At 49.3% G+C, this 26,154-nt stretch overlaps 1 protein-coding gene across 1 annotated transcript in view; it reads left to right on the top strand.

Annotated features, from left to right (window-relative positions):
* The window catches only part of LOC135907491 (calcium-activated chloride channel regulator 1-like), a 166,720-nt gene that overhangs the window by 72,742 nt on the left and 67,824 nt on the right, over positions 1-26,154 (top strand). Inside the window, exon 7 of the mRNA XM_065439178.2 lies at positions 21,823-22,110. Within this exon, the coding sequence (XP_065295250.2) occupies positions 21,823-22,110 (288 nt within the window). The remainder of the gene's footprint in view (positions 1-21,822; positions 22,111-26,154) is intronic.

The following is a 26,154-nucleotide window of genomic DNA, read 5'->3' as shown; positions in this document are numbered from 1 at the left end:
CAGGGCAGTCCATAGGCACACCATCCACCACATACACGTGCCGGAGAAAAGAAACCGCAGAAGATAAGAGAGCGTTGCCGCAGAAAAATCCATGAAAGCATTCAAGGAACCGCGCGAAAAACAGGCAGCGTATGAGGAACATTCCCGCGTCGCTCCTGTTCTGTCCACTGAGGAAGTGCCGTTGCGAAGACCTTTATATCATCCGCTGTAGACGTCGCTAACCACCGGTTAGCAGTGATTGGTCGAACGATGATAACATCAGGCAGAAGCGAAGCACGCTGGAGGCCGTCGGGAAAGCCACGGGCACGTCAGGCCTATCACCAACAGAGTGACACGGCAGTCCGTAGGCACACCATCGACCGTTTCCACGTTCCGTAGAAAAGGAAGCGCGGAAGATAAGAGAGCGTCGTTGCATAAGAATCCATGAAAGCATCCAAGGAACTGCGTGAAAAACAGGCAGCATTTTAGCAACATTCTGGCATCGCCGCTGTTTCGCTCACTCCAATCATTATGCCATTCGCTTCATAGGTGCCATGGCAGACGTCTCTCCCGTTCAGTACCGACATTATTCACGCCAAAGCTTCCTTAGTCGCGCTGTCGGAAACTGCACGTACAACTTCGTGCGGCAAGACGTGATGCAAACACCCCTACAGCCACCTGATCACTGCCCGTTCAAAATCATGAAACGCTGTCGCAAGTAGTTCGTCCTGCTGATGAATGGACGCGAAGACAGCGTTTTGATTGAGAGCATCAAGCCTGCCTTTCTCGGCGCCAACGTTATACCTCCCGACAACACACCACTTCCGAAGACCAAGCACCTTCGCTTCACCCGACGCATGCACTACATTCTCGCCCACAGATGGCTCCTTCGCATCTCCGCTCTCTCGCTAAAGGGCGGATGGTGTTGTATCAGCTCACTGCACTGTTGTTCAATCGAGTCTCTGCATTTAAATTCGGAACCAGATATGGTCCCAACAGTCTTTTGACGGCGCGCATAGCCTACCGACTAATGGACTCAAGAAGTACTCATTTTTTAGAAAAAGGAGGAATTCAGATTGGCAGGCGAAGAGCAGCTGAAGTGCAGGTGCAATGTCAATGCCACAGGTGCAACGTGCAGTGCCACTCTTGTGCACGGACGGCTCGACGTTTGGGCAGTGTTTGATATGAGGTGAATTCGAACATGTGGCTCGCTTTACGTAAGTCTTGTCCAATGTTGAAACAGACCCATAGAGTGATTTCAAATTTGAGCACCAGCTGACAGCTCCGGTTTATCAGTTCTTGACTGAGGGACAAGCGGATTGGTTGGTGCAAAAGTATACTGCAGCAGCAGTTATTTAGTAGAGTTCAGGGTCGTTTGAAACACCTGCTGCAGGAAGGAAATTACAGCGTCGACAGCCGACAAATAGTAACATCGAGATACGTATGGTAGTTAAATGTGTGGTATCGTCGCCAACTGTCCAAGAACATTATGTGCACGCACGCAGCTAATGGGGCACAGCTGAGCTATATGAACAGTCCTTCAGCATTGCCAAACAGGGAAACCATAAGCGATTGCGCATGAGATAAGGCACCAGTGAACGTGCGCACCTCTCTTCCGTGATATAATGAGAGTATTACCCCAATTTTCTATATTAGTCGGAATGCCTATTACGGCATTTGAACCCGTAACAGTCCCTTCCAACAAAAAATGTTTGTTTGTTTATTTATTCATCTATCTATTAGTGCCCTAATGACTTTACACAGTGGATTGGCAGATATTAAAACCATAATAATAATAATTGTAATAATAATAGCAATAATAATAATACAATTCCTTAAATATACAATGCTACTAAGAAGTAGGCAAGAATGAACAAGGTAACAATAGAAGTTAGAATAATAATTAAAAACTAGAGTTCTTATGACACAATCTTAGCTACAAGTGCGTGAAAACAAAAGGGCTTTTGCATGGAGGTGATTGTTCAGAGAATGTGGCTGCCCTCGTATGAAGTGCGTAGAATGAAAGTTTGCAGGTATGTGTTTGTATGGCAGGGCGCAAAACTGACTTTGTTAGCGCGATGGATGCGTGAAGAAATGTAGGATGGCGGGGCTCATAATTGAGAGGGTAGCCGTGGAATATGATATTGGTAACAAGGAGTGCAGCTGGCCAAACCGTGTTCGTGAATTTGTTGGAGAGAAATTCAAATTGAGACATAGTATGTGCAAGTTGTGCATAAACTTAGGCACACATGGCTGTTCGCGACCCTTCGTCAGCCGTCTTTGCCGAGTTTCCGAATGTGTTCCGATCCTCCACCTGTCATTCCTCGGTCGCTAACAGCATGACACATCATAACGTCATGACTGGTCCTACCGTGTTTGTTCGGGCTCGTCGCCTCGCGCCGGATCGTCTAACTGTCGCCAGAAATGAGTTTAAGCACATGCTTGACCTTTGCTTCATTCGTCCTTCTCTAGTCCTTGGGCCGTCTCCAATCAATATGGTGCCCAAGGAAACCGGTGACTGGCGGTCCTGCGTCAATACCGAGCGAACCAGAAGGCTACTGCCCCGGACCGGCACCTAATGCCTCTCATTCTCGAATTTGCGTCATCAGTGCACGGTTGAACCAGTTATAGCAAGGTTGAATTTGGTGAATGACTACCACCAGATTCCCGTGACAGCCTCAGATACTAGAAAGACCCCCGTTATGACACTCTTTGGCCTGTTCGAATATCTGCGAATGCCTTTCGGTCTTCGTATAGTGGGCCAGAACATTCAGCGTTTCGTTGACCAGGTATTACTTGGCTTAACGCACTGCTTTGTCTATTTTGACGATGTCCTCACCTACAGCACCATCGCCGAAGCCCAAAAGCTTCTTCTACGGGAAGTCTTCGCAAGACTCACTAAATATTGTCTTGTCGTTAACGGCCAGAAGAGCGAGTTCGGCGTTTCTAAGTTTTATTTCCTCGGCCATTGCCTCAACGCACATGGTACTCGTTCACTCCCGACCCCCATCACAGCCGTCTCTCAGTTTCATCAGCTATCCACAAACAGGCAACTGCGCGAATTTCTTGGCCTCGCCAACTATTACCGTAGCTTCATTACATGTTGCGTCAATATACTGCAGCCTCTTCACTACCTTCTCTTGGGCTCCAAAATATCGACTGCTCCCGTGGTCTTTAACAACACAGCTGACCACGCGTTTAGAGGCATCAAAGAAGCCAGTGGGGGGCGCAACACTCCTCGTCCATGCCATATGCTATGCTTCAACATCGGTCATGGTTGACGAATTGGGTGCCGCTGCCGGTGTAGTCGTGCAGCAGTTCTTTGCCGGGGCTTGGCAGCCCATCGCCTTATTTTCTGAGAAGCTTGCACACCTGAGCGCCGCTATGACTCGTTCGGCCGAGAGCTGTTCGTTATATATTTGACTACGAAGTACTTTCGATATTTTCTCGAGGGACACTTCTCCAATGTCCGTTCCGACCAAAAACCACTGACTTCCGTCCTAGCGTCGAGCAGCACCTCCTATGCGCCCCGGGAAATCATGTAGCTCGCATCCATTTCTGAATACACCACTGACATTCTTCACGTCAGCGGAAAATGCAACGCCGTTGCTGACGCACTTTGTCGCGCCGCCATCCATGCAACCAACCACAGCGGACCAGTCAACTACTTCACGGCTACAGCTACCATCCACAGTGTCGACGCGGTGCTCCAGATACTTCGCACGAGCGGTGTTTCTCAGGAGTTTGAAGATACCTTGTTTCCTGACGGCGACGTTCTCCTCATTTGCGATGGGTCGACCGAAAGTTCACCTCCCTACGTGCCTGGCCGATACCGCCCTCCAATCTTTGTTTCATTCTGGGATCCAGGCAACACAGCGAATCGTCACTCCTCGTTATGTGTCGCCCTGTATCAACGTAGACGTTCGTCCCGGGTCATGCGCGTTCATCAACAGTGAATAGTCTAAAGTGCGCCGCTACACTGCGACTTTTTTGGCACATTCCCGTTCCCGAACACCCACTTCAGCATTCTGGACATCGATATTCTGGGCCCCCATCCTGCCTGCGGGAACCATCGCTACCTGATGGCTTGAAGACATGCCGCTCCTGGACATAACGGCGGAGTCGATAGCTCAAGTACTCACCAAACTCTGGATTAGCCGCTACGACGTCCCTTACACCATTAAGATTGAACGTGGTCGCCCCTTGTATTCAGCATGGTTCACCAATCTATCTTGGATTCTTGGCATCACTCACATCAAGATTATCTCTTACCACCCGATATCCAATGGGATCACCGAAAGCCTTCAGCGCCAACTGAACGCTTCGCTAATGGCTTCGACTTTTCCTTCATCATGGATCGAGCAGTAAGGTTTTGTTATGCTTGCCATCCGAACCGTTCTTCAGGTGACGCTTGACTCACCCACCGTACCAGCTGACGTTTGCGAATATGACAATCGTCTATGCAGCTTTTACGTGTTGTCGTTCCACACAAGCAACCACTTTCTTCCCGGCGTGTGTACAGCGACCCTGTCCTTGAGCATTGCACCCATGTCTCTGTGCGCCACGATGCTGTGCGTCTTCCCTTACGGCCCCCGTATGATTCTTCCTTCAAAGTACTTAAGCGTGCACCTCAAGACATTCTGTTTCTCCTCAACGGCCTGGAAGATACGGTTTTCATCAACCCTATGAAGCCTGCCTACTTGTACGCTGGCTCTTTATACTCTTATGCTGTTACATTCCCTCCCAGCCAGGCCAATCCTACTCGCCGCGTCCGTTTTGCAGCACCGCCATCCGCGCTTCATTCGTACAGGTCACGGCGTCTTTACAAGAAGGGGGGCCCTATAGCGCATTACTATGTGCCACAGTGGTCCTGTCACAAAAGATAACCAGAACACGCCCAGCACGCTGACGTTGCACGAACAGTGCAATCGGCGGAATTAGACTTCCGCCTGATTGAGCGGGTGCAGCTAAAAATAAATTTGTCGGCACCAGGCACCTGTGTCTGTCTTGTTTTTCTTCACCCACCTGTTCAATACGCGCTACATTGGTTTTTGCGAGACCTTAAAAATGCTCTTATAATGAAATAAGTTTTTCATAATTCACAGGTGTTCTTTCAGGGGCAACAATGAGCAACTCTCAACTGCCTGCTCGCTGCGGCGCTTCTAAGAGTTCATGTTGAAGTGGATGCCCGTGCGGTATTTAGCGTGACAGCATTAAAGGCCGTGCGTCGTAGGTAATCCGGTGGCGGCGCCGGCGAAGTTTTTCATGGGAAAGAATTACCGTATGTATATAGATTGTAATGAAGAAGAGAAGACGACGACGAAGCGGCCACGCAAGCAAGCCACATTGTTGATGGTAGCCAAGCTACCCGAGCTTACTTGCCTGGGTAAATGGCTGCTTGGCGCCCATTTTTTATTGACTCTCCCCTTTGAAGTTCCTCGTCGGCGTTTGACGTCTACACATCAATAAATCAGGTGACATTTGGTTGAGGTTCCGTGGGTACCCTGCACCACCTTGGAACTTCTTTCCTGGACTATCCTTTCTCTTCCTCCCGCCATTATAGCCTAGGAGAGCTCCACCCAAATAGTTCATTCGGCCGCCCATGTCACCTGCGGCGCCACCTGCAGTCAGCTAGATCCGGCCCTGTTTAACGACTCATGTGACTCAGCTGAGATATTAGTTGTCGACGTACGCGTCAATGCCAATAACAAATACGACGATCCAACGTCGCTGACTCCCGTCATGTTTTATCTGACTGACAGCGCGCAACTGTGGTGTCATAACCACGAGACTGACATTTCCTCTTGGTACGTTCTTGCTGGGCCACTGGACTTCAGCTTCGCGCTGAGCAGCGCTTGCGTCAGCGTGAGCAGCATCTCTGCAAAAATTTCAGGTGTTGCATCGAGCATATGCTGAATCTCTGCAGCCACGTCCACTCCACCATGACTAAGGAGGAAAAAAATCAAGCACATACAGAAGGGCATCGAGGACGAAGTTTTTCAGGCGCTGCTCACCAGAAATTTCACTACGGTCGCGGCACTATTGTCATTGTGTCAGAGCTTTGACGAGTTGCGTAGGCAGCGCATGGTCACCCGCCACGCCCTCACGACTCCAGACATATTATACAGATTGCTGCTAGCTGCCTGCCCTCCCGTTAAGCAGCCGGTCCTCTCCACAAACAAGGACTTTATCCTTAAAGAGGTAGCGCGTCAGCTTTCATTACCTCGCATGCACTAGCGTGCGCAGACTTTGGCTCCGGACCTTCAACACGTCATTCGCACCCAGGTTGCTGAGGCCCTCCTACCAGTGCCTCGAAAACCACCCGTCACTGCGCCACTTACCTACGCTTTCGTCGCGGCTAGGCCACCTTAACAGCCTGCGCCGCATGCTCGGCCTGCGATGCCGCCCCATGACTTTAGGACAAGCGTGCACGCTGCGGCAATCCCCTACGCAAGACCTGCGGCTCCGTTTTTCCGCCACCTGCAAGTGCATACGCCAACCTTGGCACATGACATGCCATATTTGGCAGTAAATGGGTCGCGCGAATACTACACTATAGCTGCTGAAGCCTTGTATTAGATTCTTGAAAAAGGTATTTCTCGGACATTTGACAGTGAGAGCCCTCAAACAAATCTAATGAGAAAAAAAAACAACAGCACATGCATCTATGCTAAGTGTTCTTAGACTGTCGGCTTTGGTTTGGCGTGCCCTCGATGTTGGTCTTGATCCTGATCGTGATCTTGATCGGGATTTGCTTCGACTCATTGATTCCTCCCTTTGCGAGCTGAACCATCGAGGGTGCCTTTGTTGCTCGAGTTCGTGGAAATCCTTTTTCGATTCAACCCACTCCGATTTCCGTCGAGGCTGCTCGATTCTAGACGTTCGGGGGGCGATGTTCTGTAGCTTCTTTCGGCATGAACTGTCGCCCGTCGCGTTTTCGCCGCCACAGATGGCACACTTTGGTGAGCACTCGTGCCCCTGACTAGGTTCAGTTGCCCCACATTTGGAACACATGCGGATATCGGGTGTTGGGCACACATCTGTGCGATGACCCGTTGAACGGCATATTTTCCAAACCTGTATTGTGGAAGAGAGTACGCATTTGGGCTGGTTGGTTCATGATTACGAGCAATAAAAACAGCGCTAAACGACGGGACGAGTGAAGGGACACGGACAACAGCGCAGTTGTCTGTGTCCCTTCACTCGTCCCGTCGTTTAGCGCTGTTTTTATTGCCTGTATTGTGGGTTTGTATGGGTAGCAGATCGCTTCCACGCCCATAAAGTACACACACCTTGGAAGCACCTTTCCGGTGAAAGTCACTATCGCCGATTTGGACGAGCCCAGCATGGGGGCTCTTTCAATCTTCACACCTTAGTGCGGATCCGCAGGTTCTCCATTAGTTCCGCCTGCGGTGTTCCGGGTGGTAAGCCGTGAACAATGCCTCGCAGAACATCTTCTGGGTCTGCCACATATGCATTAAAGGGGTGAAGCTGTCCTCTGATTTTTAGTTGTCTGATTTCTCGCAGCCTTCCCGACACTTGTTCGTGTTGTGTGAATAATATGACAATATTCGATCCCGGATGAATCCGCAGCAAAAAACTGGTGCCTCCAAAGTACTCTGGCAGGCCTCTATCACTGCCATAGCGAGCTCCGATCCAAGCAGATCTTTAACCATGAGGCCCTTGTGTGGTCTCAAAATTACTTTATGTCACCCTTCGGGAGAGGCGGAGGTCCACGGCGTTTCCTACGTCGGAAGTCGCTGTAAGCCTGGCTCTCTCCATGTTTTGTCGAGTCACCCTCGAATTTCTTGATATTCCTTTCAGTTCCCTCTTCGGTGTCCTTTTCGCTTTTCTCACAGTTCTTTTTCGTGCGACGTGATAGAACAGTGTGCCACCCATCCTCCGTCTATGTTTGAGACGCTGAGATATCCTCGGCGTTCTCGCTGCAAAATTCAAATTATCTCCGCGTTGCCACCCTGGTGAGCAGGGCTATCGCGGCCAAAGCAGAGCAGATAGAAAATCTTCAGATCAATCATCAGATCATAAGCTTATTCGTTCTAAAAAGAGGCAAGGCAAGAACTGTAATACTAAATTTGTACAGTCCCCCCCAAAAAAAACAGGAATGAAGATTTTAGCACAGTCCTTGTGGAGGCTCTTAAAATCTCGGGAACCAAGGACCGCATCGCGGTGCTGGGAGATTTCAACGCTCCCAACACCGCATGGGGCTACCCAAAAGACACACCCAAGGGAACGCGTCTCGAACACGCTGCATCCAGGCTAGGGCTGAGCCTGATCACACTCCCCACAATGCCCACTAGGACCGGCAATAGCGTCAGTAGAGACACGTTCCCGGACCTCACTTTCACACGCAACATCAGGGACGCTACCTGGACCAACCTAGATGAAAATCAAGGAAGTGATCACTTCCTCATCAGGATTTCCCTATCAACTCGCAAACTACGCCGGGTGGCGGCGGAAACGACTCTGGCAAACTGGACAAAATTCCGACAACACAAACCTCTACCCAATGCTGAACCGGATTCTATGGGGGAATGGTCCGATTTCATTAAAGCAGCACACGGGCGGGCATCTAAAAAGATTACACGGACGGTGGAAATACCGGCGTTTGACAGCCACCTACTAAGCTTGTGCGAAAGCAGGCGTAAGCTGCTAAACTGTTGGCGAACACAATGCTCGAACAGAAGCCTTCTGCGCAGGATCCAAGCTCTGGCAGAAGAAGCAAATCAATATGCCAGTAAATTGGCAACTGAGGGTTGGATCCAATTTTGCAGTTCGCTACAGGACACACTGAGCACCGCAAGAACCTGGCCATACTGAGGAATATCCTAGAGCTGGAAAAGTCCAAAACCGCCACCAGCAGAACATTGCAAACGATCGCGGAGGAATTTCCAGGCACGAATGAAGCATGAATAGAGGCTCTCAAGGAAAGATATGTCGGAGGGAGCGCGATACAGTCAACAGACGAATGCAATTATAAGGGCGTCCATAATGCGAAGCTAGACGCCCCAATATCCACGGAAGAGGTTTTTGCGGCAGCCCAGGCGGCCAAGAAGAATACAGTCCCTGGAGCCGAACAGATTACTAACGCTATTAGAAACCATAACGATAAAGTCATAGAAGGTATCACTAAGCAATTTAATGAAAACTATTGGCTTAAGGAAGAGATCCACGAAGAGTGGAAAACTGCAACAATTACTACAATACCAAAACCCGGAAAGAAGCCATCCCTGCAGGCGCTCAGACCCATTTCACTGACACCTTGCATGGGAAAGCTCTTCGAACGGGTCATACACACTACGCTTCAAAATTTATTTGAAGACAGGGGTTTGTTCCCGGCCACCATGTTGGGCTTCCGCAATGGCCTCTCGACACAAAACGCGTTTCTCTTGTTACAGGAAGAGGTACTTAAAGGCGTACCCATGGGTGGGGAGCACTTATTGTTAGCTCTTGACCTAAAGGGCGCCTTTGACAATATATCACATGAATCTATACCTTCCGAGCTTAATAATGCTACGTAGGAAGACACCAACGAAAAGCTATTTACAAGTATATTTACAAGGCAATACGCCGCAGTTGGCCAAGAGGCAACAGCCCGGCTAGCTTCCAATCGTCGTCTTCGTCTTCTTCCTGCTCGGCTCTTCGTCATTGGAAATACTATCCCGTAGCACTACCCCCGGCGGCAAAAGCGCCATCCCGGAGCGGCTAAAGGCCGCACTCTGAAGCAGTGGAGTAGCTCTTGAGCCTACTGACGTGCACGACATCACTAGACGCCATAGTAGATGACGAGGTTGAGCTCACAGGAGCAATTTCGTACGTCACAGGCGTCACCTGGCGCAGCACGCGGATGCACAGATGGCCTCTGTATCGCGAAAGGAGCTTTTCTAAAAGTCCGACGTGACGAGAGGGCGACCACAGGAGCACGAGTGCACCAGGTGAAAACTGTACGTCACGGTGGCGGCGTTGTACTGACGCTGCTGCGTGGTTTGCGAGTCCATCAGTCGAGCACGGGCAAGCTGGCGTGCATGATCGGCGAGGGAGATGGCGTCGCGTGCATACTCGGTTGTTGAGGTCACAGCAGGAGGAAGTACCGTGTCAAGTGGCAAGGTCGGTTCGCGACCGTAGAGTAGATAAAATGGAGAAAATCCGGCGGTGTCGTGCCGGGAAGAGTTGTAAGCAAAGGTGACGTAAGGAAGGGCAACGTCCCTGTCGTGGTGGTCCTTCGAAACGTACTTGGACAGCATGTCGGTAAGAGTACGGTTTAACCGCTCTGTCAGGCCATTGGTTTGAGGTTGGTATGAGGTACTCAGCTTGTGTTGAATAGAGCAGGAACGCACAATGTCAACGATAACTTTCGAGAGGAAGTTACGACCACGGTCAGTAAGCAGCTGTCGCGGGGTCCCATGCAATAAGATAATGTCACGCAAGAGAATGTCCGTGACGTCAGTGGCGCAACTGGTAGGTAGAGCCCGCGTGATAGCGTATCGGGTGGCGTCATCAGTTGTGACAGCTGCCCATTTGTTCCCAGAGGATGACGTGGGAAAGGGACTGAGGAGGTCTAATCCAACACGAAAGCACGGTTCCACAGGGACGGTGATCGGCTGGAGATGACCGGAAGGTAGCACCTGAGGCGTTTTGCGACGCTGGCAGGGATCACAGGCAGCAGCATAGCGTCGGACGGAGCGAGCGAGACGGGGCCAATAGAAGCGGTGGCGGACGCGGTCGTACGTGCGGGTTACCCCACGATGTCCTGCAGTGGGTGCGTCATGCATCTCAAAGAGTACAGTCTGTCGTAGATGTTTTCGGCACGACAAGAAGAAGATCGGGGCTATCAGGGAAGAAGTTCCTTCGGTACAGAATGCCGCCCTGGAAAACATATCGGCGAACGGATGCGTCGGTAGGCGTAGAGCGCAGACGCTCGATGAGTACTCACAGCGATAGGTCTCGGTACTGCTCATCGGCGATGTTAGCGAAGGCAGACACAGAGAAAATGCCGTCGGCGGCACTACTGTCGGCGTCGTCAGGCTCGTCTACCGGGTAGCGAGACAGGCAGTCAGCGTCCTTGTGTAGTCGGCCAGACTTGTAGGTGACAGAGCACAAATATTCTTGGAGGCGTAAGGCCCAGCGACCAAGTCTTCCTGAAGGGTCTTTCAATGAGCATAACCAACAAAGCGCGTGATGGTCTGTGACAAGGGAAAAGGGTCGGCCATATAAGTATGGGCGAAACTTCGCAACCACCCAAATTAGGGCCAGACACTCACGCTCAGTGATGGAATAGTTGCGCTCCGCGGGTGAGAGGAGCCTGCTGGCGTAAGCGCCGAGCCTGCTGGCGTAAGCGTAAGAGCCTGCTGCGTAAACGCCAGCGTGGCCACGGTCGTGGCAACGCTGGCGTTGTGCCAGTACTGCGCCAATTCCATGACCACTGGCATCAGTACGGACTTCGGTATGCGCAGAAGGATCTAAATGGGCCAGAACGGGAGGCGTTGTGAGAAGGTTGATTAGAAGCGAGAATGCAGAGGCCTCGTTATCGCCCCATTGGAAAGGGGCGTCTTTTTTCAAAAGCTCGGTTAGTGGTCGTGCTAAGGCCGCGAAATTTTGCACGAAACGGCGGAAGTGCGAGCAAAGGCCGTTGAAGCTGCGCACATCCTTGACACACTTTGCAACAGGGAAGTGCGTAACAGCATGGATCTTGCCGGTAATCTGGCGACGTCCGAATTGGCACTTCGATGCGTTGAGTTGCAGACCAGCTCACCAAAAAACGTCCAGGACTGCTGAGAGGCGCTCGAGGTGCGTAGCGAATGTTGGGGAGAATATTATAACGTCGTCCAAGTAGCACAGGCAGGTGGACCATTTGAAACCATGAAGAAGGGAGTTCATCATGCGCTCGAAAGTGGCACAAGCGTTACATAGAACAAACGGCATCACTTTGAATTGATAAAGACCGTCGGGTGTTACAACGGCAGTATTCTCGCGGTCGAGATCGTCCACGGCAATCTGCCAATATGTGGAACGGTGGTCAATAGAGGAGAAATAGCGAGCATTGTGGGGGCAGTCAAGGGCGTCATCAATCCGAGGTAGGGGATACACGTCCTTTTTGGTAACCCGGTTAGGGTGCCGATAATCCATGCAAAAGCGCCATGAGCCATCCTTCTTTTTTACCAGCACAACAGGTGTCGCCCATGGACTACATGACGGGTCAATAATGTTCTTGGCAAGCATTTGGCGAACTTCGGTGTGAATAACTTGACGCTCAGACGGTGATACTGGATACGGGCAGCGATGAATAGGAGGGGCATCTCCGGTATTAATGCGATGTTTAACAGCTGTTTTTTGGGCCAAAGGACGACCGTTGATGTCAAAAATATCTTGGTAGGAAATCAGAACGTGGTAGAGCGCACGAGCGTGCTCGGACGGCATGTCGGCTGCAATCATTTTCTGTAAATTGGCGATGGTACAAGTTGCCGACTGGGATGGTAGAGGAAGATCGGTTGAATTGTCGTCTACTGAAATCGATGCTACAGTGTGATCCTCAAATGAGCAAAGTAGGGCCAGAGACATCCCGCATGGCAGCACTTTTGTCGTCAAGCCAAAATTGACCAGTGGCAGGCAGACGCAATTCGCCGTAGTAAATACAACTGTATGAGGTAGTGTGATTCCGTGTGTAAGGAGGATGTCTTGCATAGGAGCCGCGATGTAGTGACCGTCGGGCACTGGTGGGGATGACACGAAGTCAACGTAAGTCAGCACCGAAGGTGGCAAGCGAACGAAGTCGACGGAACTGAGGCGAGTAAGGTGTTGTTCAGCGGGATCCAGAACAGGAAGGTCGAGGCGGAGAGTACTGGCGGAGCAATCGATGAGAGCAGAGTGTGTGGAGGGGATGTCTAGGCCGAGGATGATGTCGTGGGGACAGTGAGTGATAACTGTGAATAGCACGGTAGTGGAGCGATCGGCGAAGCAGACGCGGGCAGCACACATACCAATTACAGGGGCTGTACCGCCATCGGCGACACGGCCAACAGGCGTCGTGGCGGGCGTGATTATTTTCCTCAGCCGGTTACGAAGGTCCACACTCATTACCGACAAATGCGCCCCAGTGTCTATGAGAGCTGATACTGGAACACCGTCGACTTGCACGTCAAGAAGGTTCAGATGAGTGGGCAACGTCAGGAGAGGATTTGGCGGCGTAGGGAGCTATGCAGCGTCACCTCGAGGCGCTGCATCGTCTAGTTTTCCGGCTGGGAGCGGCGTCCGAAGGGAGTCGGCGAATAGGAACGACGGGGCTGGGGAGAGCGAGATTGTCGTCGTTGGGGCGAAGGCGAACGAGAATAGCGACGGTTCGGCGCAGGAGAATCGGTGGCGGCATTATCTGAGCGGGCAGCATAGGAACGAGAAAGGCCACCTGGGGGGCGAGATTGGGCAGTATATCGAGACTGGTTCAGGGAACTCCAGCGACTGCGACAGTACCGAGAAATGCGCCCAATTCGATAGCAGTGAAAACAAATTGGCTTGTTGTCTGCAGTGCGCCATTCAGAGGGGCTGCGGAGACGTGGTGGGTAAGAAGGTGCGGGACGGGGTGGAATCGAAGAAGCCGGGTGGGTATCAGGGCGATGGGCCGAGCAGATGGTGTGAATACCCATGTTAGCGAACTCCTGGCGGACAACTGCCTGGATCAGGGAAACAGTGACTGCAGGTGAATTGGAGGGCCTGGAGTCGAACGCAGCCGGATAGGCGGCCTCGATGTCACGCCGGACAATCCTGGTAACATCGCCAGTGTTGTTGGGACGAGGAGCGTCGGCACAGTAAGATGTCGCTGGGGTGTTGGGCAAACGGGTAAACTGTTGGTCGATACGTCGGCTTGTAGCGATTTCCAGGCGGCGGCACACTTTCATAACTGCATCCACCAACGCGATGTTGTTAAATACGAGCAAGTTGAAGGCGTCATCGGCAATGCCTTTGAGGATGTGGGAGACCTTGTCGGACTGAATCATGTGTGCGTCAACTTTGCGGCATAGAGCCCAGACGTCTTGAATGTACGTGACGTAGGGCTCCGTTGACGTCTGCACACGACCGGAAAGCGCCTTCTGCGCAAGTTGGTGACCGTAAGGGTTGCCGAACAAGTCACGAAGCTTTTCCTTAAGCGAATCCCAACTAGTCAGCTCATCTTCGTGCGTCCGATACCAAACTCGAGGTGTGCCACCAAGGTAAAAGACGACGTTGGCGAGCATGATAGTAGGGTCCCACCGGTTATTGCGGCTGACGTATTCGTACAGGCTGATCCTGTCCTCGACGTCTTCCCCATCTTTTGCCGAGAATACGTCAGGATCACGGGGAGCGGAGAGGGTGATGTAGGTCGTCGAAGTGGCAGCAGGTGTCGGAGCCGGCGGAGTCGGCTTGTCGGCGCCGGGAGCCATGAAGGAAGGCTCGACGTACCGTCCACGGTGAAGCTGCGTGATGAGGTATAGGGAACGTCCACCTCCCCCAAATATGTTACGTAGGAAGACACCGACGAAAAGTTATTTACAAGTATATTTACAAGGCAATACGCCGCAGTTGGCCAGGAGGCAACAGCCCGCGCTAGCTTCCAATCGTCGTCTTCGTCTTCTTCCTGCTCGGCTCTTCGTCATTGGAAATATTATCCCGTAGCAATATAATTGGCTGCGGCGAAAATCTCTTCAATTACATTAGAGCATTCCTCACGTGGAGGAAGGCTACGATAGGAATATCGAATGTCAAATCCGATCCGTTTCAAATGCCCAACAAAGTTACGCCTCAAGGAGCGATTATGTTTCCTCTACTTTTTAACATCGCCATGTGTAGACTTGCGCGGACCCTAGACAGTGTCCTGCTATTGGGTTATGCTATTTACGCGGGCGACATCACTCTTTGGGCTACGCGCGGGTCTCTAGCAGAGAAGGAGCAGACCCTCCAAGAGGCGGCCGCTGCAGTTGAAAACTTTTCCACGGCCAGCGGTCTCAGCTGTGCTCCCGAAAAATCGGAGCATCCACGGGAAACGATATAAAAGTAATGGGAACATAGAAATTGAAATCGAAAATCAGCAAATCAAAGAGGTCACTGTTGCTCGGATATTCGGATTCTGGATTCAGAGCAACGGCAGGGCCAGCCACACCATCAATTTACTAAAGTCGGCAACAAAACAAGTGACAATCACCTTCCACAAACAAGGCATGAGGGAAAGTGACACTGTCCGTTTAATACATGCGCTCGTTATCAGCAAACTGACATACAGCCTCCCTTTTCTCACACTCAACAAGAGTGAGGATGAGCTGGTTGACACTATTATAAGAAATTTTAATTTCACAAAGAAGACGACTTAGCCAGACGAGATCGGGCAGAGAGATCCTGGTGAGGGTGGGTATTCCACCACACCCCCAAAACTTGGACGAGGTACTGGTGGATATTCCCGGTCCCGTCCGTAGCAGGATCTCGGTCACTCGTGTCCCGAGAAATATGCACAAAGACAGAAACAAAAAACGAAGGGAAGAGAGAGTGAAATGGCTAGGCAAACTAGTCAGAAATAATGAGAACACCGTTTATGTTGACGCCTCTCAGTACAACTGGAAGCGTGCAGTGGTTACTGTCATAGGCAATGACAAGACTAGCCTAATCTCATGTGCCTCCTTGATCCCGTCCTCTATTTCCAAGGCAGAATGCTTCGCCATCGCCTTGGCAATCAAGGACCGGGAACGGACGGGGCCGTCGTACAACACCACCATCTCGGACTTTAAGGAGGCGTGCCGCTTGTTTATGAACGGCCGTCTCCCTTTCAAAGTTAGCCACCTCCTGGGAAAGGAACTCAAGAATACATACAGACTGGTCTGGTGTCCGGGACATGCAGGCCTAAAGGGGAATGAGAGGGCTGACGCTCTAGTTCGAGAGCTCACGAACCGAGTGGAGCAACCATCGCCCCCCCACTCACAGCCCGCCGCTTCACAGGGAAGCCGTGGCGAGGAGGAAAATAACGATGCGGCACGTATGGCACCACGCGATATTCTTGCTCACCAGCGCAGCATGCGGCAAAAATACGGCGCCCCCCCCCCACATCTTTGCAAGGGGAAGACGCAATAGATCTCCGCAGGAATTAAACGGGGGTCTACCCAAATGTATTAAGATTGAGCAAAATTTTCCCAACGATGTACGGGCGTGCCTGTCCGTGGTGTAGTGACTCACCACCGTCTTTGTACCACAACTCATGGGGATGCCAAAATAGACCGCCGAATTTAAATACCTACTCAGTTAGGTATAATCTATCCAACACACTGGAGCAATGGGAGGCACAACTCGCCAGCTCAGACCCGAAGGTGCAGGAGGCTCTTCTCGGTCACGTTCGGCTAGCGGCAGAAGCCAGTGGCGCCCTGGACTTGGGGCACCACCCATCAAGCTCCTAATCTCCTATCCCCATTTCCCCAGTTCAATAAAATTTTTTTTTCTCTCTCTCTCTCTCTTAGACTGTCACCAGCACAGACATGTTTCTAGTACTATTCAATATTATAGTTTTATTGTGATATAATCTTTGTGTTTACAAATCATGTACACTGTGGGCTGGCTACGCGGTGTCAATAAAGAACGATGTCAGTGATTGATCAGGAGACAGTTGCCCTTTGCTAGAGGCCTGGTATAACGCAGAATGTACATTCTGAGCAGTTTACCACGCCAGATGCAAATGTGAAATATCGCACCATTTTGTTCACTACCGTATGTAAGCCGATTCATAGTACATCGATTCCTCTAGCCATGCCGTTCGATTTTTCTTTCTTTGCACGGCGGGGCAAGGGACACCAGTTTTTAGGGCAATAAGGTAGTGGAACAAATCAGATATTCCTTGATATGAAACTTCTGGTGACTGGTCGTACATCCTCTCATATTTACCACGCTGTTGTGATTGCAGGCCTACTCTGTATCCTAAAGACAATACGGTTCAGAAATAGGTCAGAAAAGCTTTGCCATAAGGTCGAGGCTTCGCGAAGCTAGAATGGCGGTAGCATGTTCAAAATTTAGCATTCATTTATCTGGCGCAATAAGGCACTGTCGTGCTGAGCAGTTATCTCTCGTGATTTACCACACGTGTCCGTGATTGACGGCCTTGTAGTGCGTTCCCTTGAGCGTTGCTACTTGTATTTGACATTGCCATCGATAATCGGTGTTTGTGTTATCATTGTCGTTCCTTCGTACATATATTTGTTTACACGCTGGACTTTTTTTACCAAAAGTTCGCGGTGAGTTGTACGGACCATGGTTGTCCATACGAAGCTTGAAGAAAAAAATTGCTTTGGGAAAAAAGGTCTTGGATAAATTTTGAAAACGGCAACCTTTTAGTCGCGCAGTAAGTACTTGCTAAATTGCCCTCTCACATCCTAAAGCACCCTCATTTAAGAAGTCAGATATATCTTTTATTATTTCCTGTTAGGAAAGAACAACGCCTGCGCTGGAAAATTTGTACGCTTATACAGAAAATGTGAGAGTATAGACAGCTGTCTAAGTATAGAAGTATTACTTCACAATATTAATGGCAAGCGGTGGGACATTGAAGTTTCCCCGTGTATATGAAGCAGCTGTGATCCTCATCTCAGACTTTAGGAGTTTCTTTTCTTTTTCTATTCCCTATGTGATTTTGTACTCACGTCATGTATTCTTCTTTCATGTTAAATTGGTTTCCAGCTTTGACAAAGTAGCAAGAGAAGATGTCTTTATGTCACGAATTGGCCGCATAAGAGCCTTTCAGCACCCCACATTTACATAAATTGTAGCGGCAGCAAGAATTTACTAAGGATGTGTGTTTATAATCATGCAAACAGTGAGAAAACGTTAGGCGGTACCTCCCTGAATGGGAACTATTCTACATATGCGTAGCATTATATGGCGGTCAGCCTGGCGCGGAAAGTGTAAGGGTTATGCTAATGTAGTATGCGGTGCTTATATATATTGATCTTTCTGGTACCTTAAATGCCAAAACCGTGATGTGATTATCAGGCGCAGCGTAGTGACGGACTGCGGAATAATGTTTATCACCGGGGTTTCTTTAACGTGCCCCAAAGTTCGGTACACTGAAGGTTTTGGCATTTCGCCCCCATCGATATGCGGCGCCGGGATTCTATCCCGCATCTTCGAGCTTAGTAGGGCAACGCCATAGCAATACGCCATCACCACGGGTACATTTATTTACGCATCCGTGAGAAGTATGAAGGGAGAGATGCAGCTATTTACAGACCTTTACTCCGGCTTACCGCATACTTTCGTTTTGGTTCCAGTTTAGTTATTTTTTTCATCTTGACTAGTTCGCTGTTAAGCCACTCCATACTGCTTGCTATTGCCCTTTTACTGGAGGCTTAAGCGTTTCTTCTCATGGTGTAACACCTTATTACTCCCTAGGGCATATGAAGAACGGCGAAAGAGGGCGGGCTTGTCGAATATCTCTTCGTGGTTCGCCTATTGGTATCACAAAGAATGGGTCCTTTGCTACTTTGCACAAGATGGTAGCTAATAGCTGCCATCTTGTGCTATCTGCTATCATAACGATATGAATGCTACGAATCGAAATGCTTCAACGAAGCTCCACTAGACCCTCGTCCCCACAATGCGTACGGCACAGAGAGATGATACAGTGGTTACCCATCTTTATAATAGAAAACCATAAAAATAGCAACACGCAGATGTAGTTAGAACAGAAATATTGAACTAAGCTATGATAGATCAAATGTTCTGTTCGCACTTATAAATTCATCCATAGGTGGACAAAAGCAAGCATGCGTAGTATAAGAATATAGTGCTTTAAACAGATTCTCTGGACTTACAGCACTCAAGTAATGCACCTTTCACGAAGTGAGTGAAGCGTTAACTAAGCAATGATACGCTGAAGTACTCAGCCCATTACGTTCATTCCTGTCATAACCAAACACTTACATAGAGGGAAGTATATGAACAAACCATGGCACGTCTTCGAACATCTGCAAACTTTCTTTTTAAGAAAGAAGGCAATATCATGCTACAAAGCTTATGCAACGCGCAGAACATTGCATGGCAAACGCTCCAAATCTTGCTGGACAAATGTAAAACTTTTTCATGTGTATTGGCAGTCTGGCTAGTACCAAGACCTGCTCCTCTAAGGGCAAAATGTCAATAACGATTCAAAACAAAATGGTATTCCTAATGGTAGCAATACTTCTCCAGAATATTGATTCTGTATTAAAGCGAAGCTTTCTTTGCCTCTTCTTTCGACTTTCGCACTGCTTCTGCTGCTGCTGCTGTGGGCTGCAGGGGGGCGGGGGGGGGGGAGAAGATTCAGACCATGTATATAGATGACCTGAGTGAGGCAGAGAGGCAATGTGACAGGAGAAACTCTTCTTCACCCTACCGCGTCGAATGTGCACAATACCCTCTGAAGCTCCCTAGCCATCGTCAATTTAGCCACGTGACAGCTGTAATTATCTGTGTCTTCGCTCAGAAGCATTCCAGAAACTGCACTGCTTCCCATTCTACTAAAGTGTGAGGCCAGAGGGGACGGAGATAGAAGTGTACAGAGAAGGAGGGTAAGAGGCAGTTCGCATACCAGAAAGGGGAGCTGTTGTTTGTTCACCCACTTCATTTCCAATAATTTATCGTTTCTTTATTACATATATTAGGTTCAAGTAATTTCCCCTATGTTGTCCTTGGTGTGAGTGTTTATTGGCTCTTTATAATATTACCAATAAAAATCGGGCCCCTCAATTAACCGCCATTCTTGCCGTTTATCACATAACAAGTGCCTCAAATTGGGCGACTTTGATGCCTTCAGGGAGCATATGACATACTATACATGCTATACTATACGACAGCGGTCGCGGGGAAACAGCGTACGCTTAAGTTCAAGGTATGGTAAAGTACCCTGAATGTTATCTATAGCTTAAACATTATATATAGCTTACATTGATTAGTAGAAAGCATTTTATTCTGTCGAAACCTCAGCAGCCATGCACACTTTACGGAATCAGGGTGTAGACGAGCCGTCTTTAAAAATACTGACAGATATCTGTAGCGGCTCCAGAGCCACTGTAGTTCTCCATAAAGAAAGCTACAAAATCCCTGTAAATAAGGGCGTTAGACAAGAAGGTACGATCCCTGCAATGCTATTCAGAGCGTGTTTACAGGAGGTATTCAGAGGGCCTGGATTGGGAAGAATTGCGGATAAGGGTTATTGGAGAATACCTCAGTAGCTTGCGATTCGCTGATGATATTGTCTTGCTTAGTAACTCAGGGGACCAATTGCAATGCATGCTCACTGACCTTGAGAGACAAAGCTCGGAAGAGAACAGCAGTTGACGATAGGTAGCGAGGTACTGGAAGTGGTAAGCGAATACGTTTACTTAGGGCAGGTAGTGACCGCGGATCCAGAGCATGAGACTGAAATAATCAGAATAATAAAAATGGGCTGCGGTTCATTTGGCAGGCATTCGCAGATCATGAACAGCAGATTGCCATAATCCCTCAAAAGAAAAGTATGTAACAGCTGTGTCTTGCCAGTACTCATATGCGGGGCAGAAACCAATAATAATAATATATGGGGTTTTACGTGCCAAAACCACTTTCTGATTATGATGCACGCCGTAGTGGGGGACTCCGGAAATTTCGACCACCTGGGGTTCTTTATCGTGCACCTAAATCTAAGTACACGGGTGTTTTCCCATTTCGCCCCCATCGAAATGCGGCCGCCGTGGCCGGGATTCGATCCCGCGACCTCGTGCTCAGCAGCCTAACACCATAGCCACTGAGCAACCACGGCGGGTGGGGCAGAAACCAGGATGCTTACGAAAAGGGTTCTTAATTTGAGAAAGACTCAACGAGCTATGGATAGAAGAATAATGGGTGTAACGTTAAGCGATAAAAAAAAAAGATCAGATTGGGTGAGGGAGCAAACGCGAGTTGATGACCTCACCGATAACCGATGGTCATTAGTTGTTAAGGACTGGATGCCAAGAAAAGGCAAGCGTAGCAGGGGGCGGCAGAAAGTTTGGTGCGTGGATAGGATTAAAAAGTTTGCAGGGACAACATGGCCCCAATTGGCACATGACTGGGGTAGTTGAAGTATGGGAGAAGCATTTGCCCTGCAGTGGGTGTAGCCAGGCTTCTGCTGCTGCTGACGATGACGGTACAGATTGGGGAAAATAAGCGCCATGCAAATACGTCAAGCGGGCAACTTACGCATGGCGTGCAGAAGTAGAGCCGCATTAATTAAAGTGCACCGCAGGGTCAGGAGACACTACGGAAGCGGTCGACTGTCAAATCAACACTTCTGTGCCCGCCGCGTTAGCTTTGCAGCTATGGCATTGCTAGAGGTCGTGAATTTGATCTCAATCACGAGCGAAATAGGAAATGCTCGTGCGCTTAGATTTGGAACACGTTAAAGAACGTCATGGCGTCAAAAATATACCAGAGTTAGCCACTACGGAGTACCTCATATTCCGAGTGTGGTTTGGCACGTACAGCCTTATCATTCTATTTAAGTGTACTACTCCAACCACAATGCGATATGCCATGTGAGGAAATGACAACGCTCAAACCTCTCAGAGGTGATAAAATATGGTGCACAACAACGGCTCATGCCACCGCCTCTCCCTGTGTTTCTGTGTACTAGGCAGACAAGCAGCAGTGGTACACGCAAGGTAACTTTTAACATGAACTCAGCATTCTCGTGCTAGCCTAAGCGTTGAAGAAATCAAGCTTTAGCCTTGAACATCACTGCTAATTATTACCAAACAAAGCATCCGCACGGAAAACTTCGCTTACATCGATTCATACAGTGCGTGAAATCTGCATAATGTTTGTTATGCGCAGGTGCTGAATACTTCCAGCGAGACTCCAGAAGGCGCAATAATTGTTCTTTTGACCGATGGCATGGAGAATGAGCACCCCTCCATAGACGACGTCTGGCCGCAACTGTTAGCGTCAAAGGTCCAAGTTGTGACTATGGCGATGGGTGATACTGCGGAAGAAAGGCTTGAAAAACTGGCTGCGGAAACTAAAGGGCAAAGCTACTTCATTCCTGATTACTTTGGAAACACATTGAGGACCTACATCGAAGGCGCCAACAGTCAGGAGCACAAGGGCACATATCGTCGGTCGGTCAGTATCCAGTTACCTACGATTACACCATGCAACATTAACGGTATTGCATGTCCAGTTGCTTCAAAGCCTTTGCGCATTGTTTTCGCCAAAGCGAAAAACATCTATGCAGGCAAGCTGTCAGTACTACTAGAAAAGTTCGATAAGTCTAGATGCCTGTTCTTTTCGTGTGCAGATAGATGTAAAGGGAGCGCACAGCAGCCATTTGTAACGCAAGCGGAAGGTGAGTTTGGCCTGTTGAAATGTAACCTGAGGCGCAATGATGCTAGTGTTCGGTTTTTAGAAATTGTTTTAGTCGCAAAAAAACATAAAACACGGACAACACCATAAAACATACGGAGAAACGTAAGCTCGAAACTGATTTTAGTGTTCCTCGATGCTTCACTTATGGGGGGCGAGCTCCACCACTGGAAATCCTGGCGCCACCATGGGCGTTACGTGGCATGACGGATCGCGCGGACACAGCGGCCGCGTCGGCTGCTTCGGAAGCGCCGAAGCGAGCTGAAAACGAAAGTTTAGTCCCACTTGCGCTGTGTTTCTGATTAAGTGGTGAGGCTTTACCGCCTTATGTGTCCGCTTCGCAACATCTGAAAGTACTATAATATGAACTGGCTGCCTTCGTTGGCATGCGGCATGGTAGGCTACTGCTCGGTGCCGCAGTGCCGGTCGTATGCAACGGAGCACGGTGTCAGCCTTATTCACACGTAGTCGCAGGGCAAGGAGCTGCGTGAAGCTTGGTTGACGAAACTTACAACCGGCAGACAGCCATCGGCTACAACTTGGCTATCCGCTACACTTGTGTACGCAGCAAGCAGAGACGCGAGGAATATTTCGGCTATGGCGCCGGGACTGCGCGACGTTCGATCAGTAGCAGAAAACGCGCACTGAGACGCTCGTCCGCGCCCGCTGCCCGGCTAATGTTAGGACGGTTTGTTCTATCAACTTCTTGATGCTAGATACTGACAAGATCACTGGAACGGAACGGAAGCGGTAAGAAGCGCAATAAAATATGGCCTGGCATATGGTCGTGTTTGTGTTAAGAATTAATCCACTAGGTTACGAAAAAGAAGTGGAGGGAAATAGCACACTGAAAAGACCGGTAAGCATACAGTGTGATGCAACTTGAGAAATAATATTGAAATGTCCAAGAATTTAGAAGCCAGAAAAGATTGAATCATTGCGATGGCACATCACATTCGCCGTAGGCGTCCACGTCTCTATAAAGAAATTATTGTTGAACAGGGGCCCTACACCATAAAACTATTTCAATGTGTTTTTATTCCAATCTCCTGAAGTCAAATTTCCGTAACCGCCGACGCAAGCATTGGGCGGTCACCCACAGGGTTGCCTGAACAGACCAATCAAACGCTCTCCTCGTTCATAGCAGGTCACTTTTGTTTGCTTAATAACATTCTCTACACTGAGCGGCTGGTCTTATCTAATTGGCTCACAAGAGGCGAGCAGCACGCTCAACTGGAGAGGGATTCGATAGGGCTAAGCCACTGCATTAAAAATCATTAACTGGACGAAGAACTGTGGTGCCGGCGTCTGCGATTGGTTCGCGTTCTCTTACTGAGCTTGCGGTGGCTCGTCGACAATCGCGTCGGCATACAACGGACCATCATAAATGCCGTTGAATTGGATCCCCAGCAAAGAAGAGTTCACAGAGTGAGGTCGTATACGTGGATAAAGGGCTCGATTACGTTATAGCAGCAGGCAAAAAGCTTTGTTATACGCAAATAAACCCATGCTCTCTGACAAGTGGGAGTTGCCAGTGTTTCACCGATCGGCGGCAGCCATCTTTTACGGCTTTCGGAACGGGCAGTCTGCGGCTATTCAGAAGAAAATTCAGTTTTGTTCGGCATATTAATGCATCTTTATCGCTGACACGTCACTTTGACGCGGTGAGTTTTTGTGGTTTTGTGACTTCACGTGAGAGGCGGATGAAGTGGGCGCACTCCAAAACCTTTTGACCAATAGCCGAAGGCTAATGGCGAAGAGACGTCGAATCAGAAATACTTATTTTTCCTTTGTTCAGTCAAATCATGCATAATCCGTGTATGCAGGCTGCATCAGAAGGGAAGCTATCGCAGTTTTCGTGACGTCGCGTACAGACAGGTGAAATGGAGGTGGTCCGAAAAAGTTTTCGATCCATCGCGGATGGATGATTGCAGAATACGAATAGAAAAGTATGGAACAGTTTTACTTTATAGCGCCCCAGTTCTGATAGCATCCACGCAACAGCGGTTGCTGGTGTGCTGTCAGATGCTCATATGCTGCGGCCTAAAGCTCACGGCAGGGTGCGAAAACTCGCTCACAGTGAAAGCAAAAGATTGTACGAGGGCATGCATGCAGAAGCGCAGTCGGAGGCTGCGAACCCGTGCGATGCCTGCATTGATGCTTCACTCTCTTATGCCTCATATGGTTGTACAGACAACCCACTATAGGAACATATTTCACATAGCCTACTCCAGTGTTTGCCTACCTTTTACGCAACAAGCCGGTTCTGGTGACTCTATCGTGGCGACCGCGCGCAGTGGCGTTCAGTGTACGTATTCGGTAAAGAGACAGCGTCTGTAAACGATTCTGTGCTTTCAGTTTGCCCAAGATTACTATAACGATAGTCAAACCTTCCTTTGTTTTGAGAGCACCTCCATAAATGTCCAGGAGAACTACCGCGTGGTGTTCTTATTGAGTGCCTTAGGCGAAATCTATAAGGAGCACGCCGCGGGATCCCTCATACTACGCAAGGGAGGCACTTCCGACAGATTGCGACTCCTTAACTCCTCGCCCCCAATATACGCTCAGGCATGCGAACACGAAAATACACAGGTAAGTGACATTAGATACCATTTCTAAAAGCCATGTACCAACTAGCCCGACAGCAGCCGCTACTGCTGGTTGGTGTATTGGGTGCTAATTAAACATTGATAAATGCGCGCTTCCTCTATGGCGAGACGCCTTATATCAAACGCGCTGTCTTGGAAGAAGCAATTGTGCCAACCAATATATACGCGTGAAGGTCAAGACCCATTGATCCTGTGCCCTGGAGTGCACAAGTTATATATTGCTTAGCAAGCATTTTCAAAATGTGTGTTTCCATTTCTGCCCCTGCAGTGTTGTACGAAGCGCCTACTAATCACGGTATTGCAAGATGACTATATCCTGTGGTCCCGCTGTTCTTCACGCATGCGTTGTGCATTTCTCACGTACTATAAACGAGTAAAATGTGCAGTTCAGTAAGAACATTTCCAAAAAAAGCACTCATACAAGTGATCCAAAGCTTTAGACTTTGCTTGATTTTACAAATCTACAATTCACGCCACTGTCCCATGAAAACTGTAGCTGCCGCGTAATTGATTTTGGTGCACACCGTTCAGAGGTTGGGAAATTTAGGATATATGCATGCTGGAACACAGAAGAGGCGTTCTGATCTGTTGCTGTGCGCGAAACGAGAGCTGATTTTTAACTGGGCATGGCTCCGCCTACTTAATATCACGCCACATGAATAGTTCGCTCACATTCGTCGAATAATTAGCGATTCTATGCTTCATCCTGGATTGCAGACCATTAAGTCGGCCAGCCTTTTTAATAGCCCCATAACCAAAAATACCCACAGTTAATATTGACGTTCTGTCCTCCCCCAGCGGGACCTTCCTTTCTTGAGTGCAGCAGGTGCACCCCCAACTGATACAGCCGTTACAACAAATACAGACGTGCTCGAACAGGACGTCGACGCGCTCCTAAATCCATACTCCTCGCCACCTGTTCGACGCGGTCCCGCCACCCAGGGATCCCTATCCCCGAATCGTCGTTTGATTTCGCCCTTACGTTGTTGGCAGTGCCCTAGTCGAGGGGATTAGTTGTTGAAATTCGGCAGGCAGGAACTGCTAGTCTCGCGAATTCTCAACGCAGGCTACACAGGAAATAAGGTCATGTGCTCTTGTCAGAAGTGACTCAAGCCATTCTGGCTGCAAGCAACGTAGTTCACTGCATGCTTGGCCACCCACAAACGAATGGTTGCACACAGTTAAGCCCTTAGTC

Source organism: Dermacentor albipictus, chromosome 6 (assembly GCF_038994185.2).
Source record: "Dermacentor albipictus isolate Rhodes 1998 colony chromosome 6, USDA_Dalb.pri_finalv2, whole genome shotgun sequence".
Lineage (NCBI taxonomy): Eukaryota > Metazoa > Arthropoda > Arachnida > Ixodida > Ixodidae > Dermacentor > Dermacentor albipictus.
This window is presented reverse-complemented; position numbering and strand designations above follow the sequence as displayed.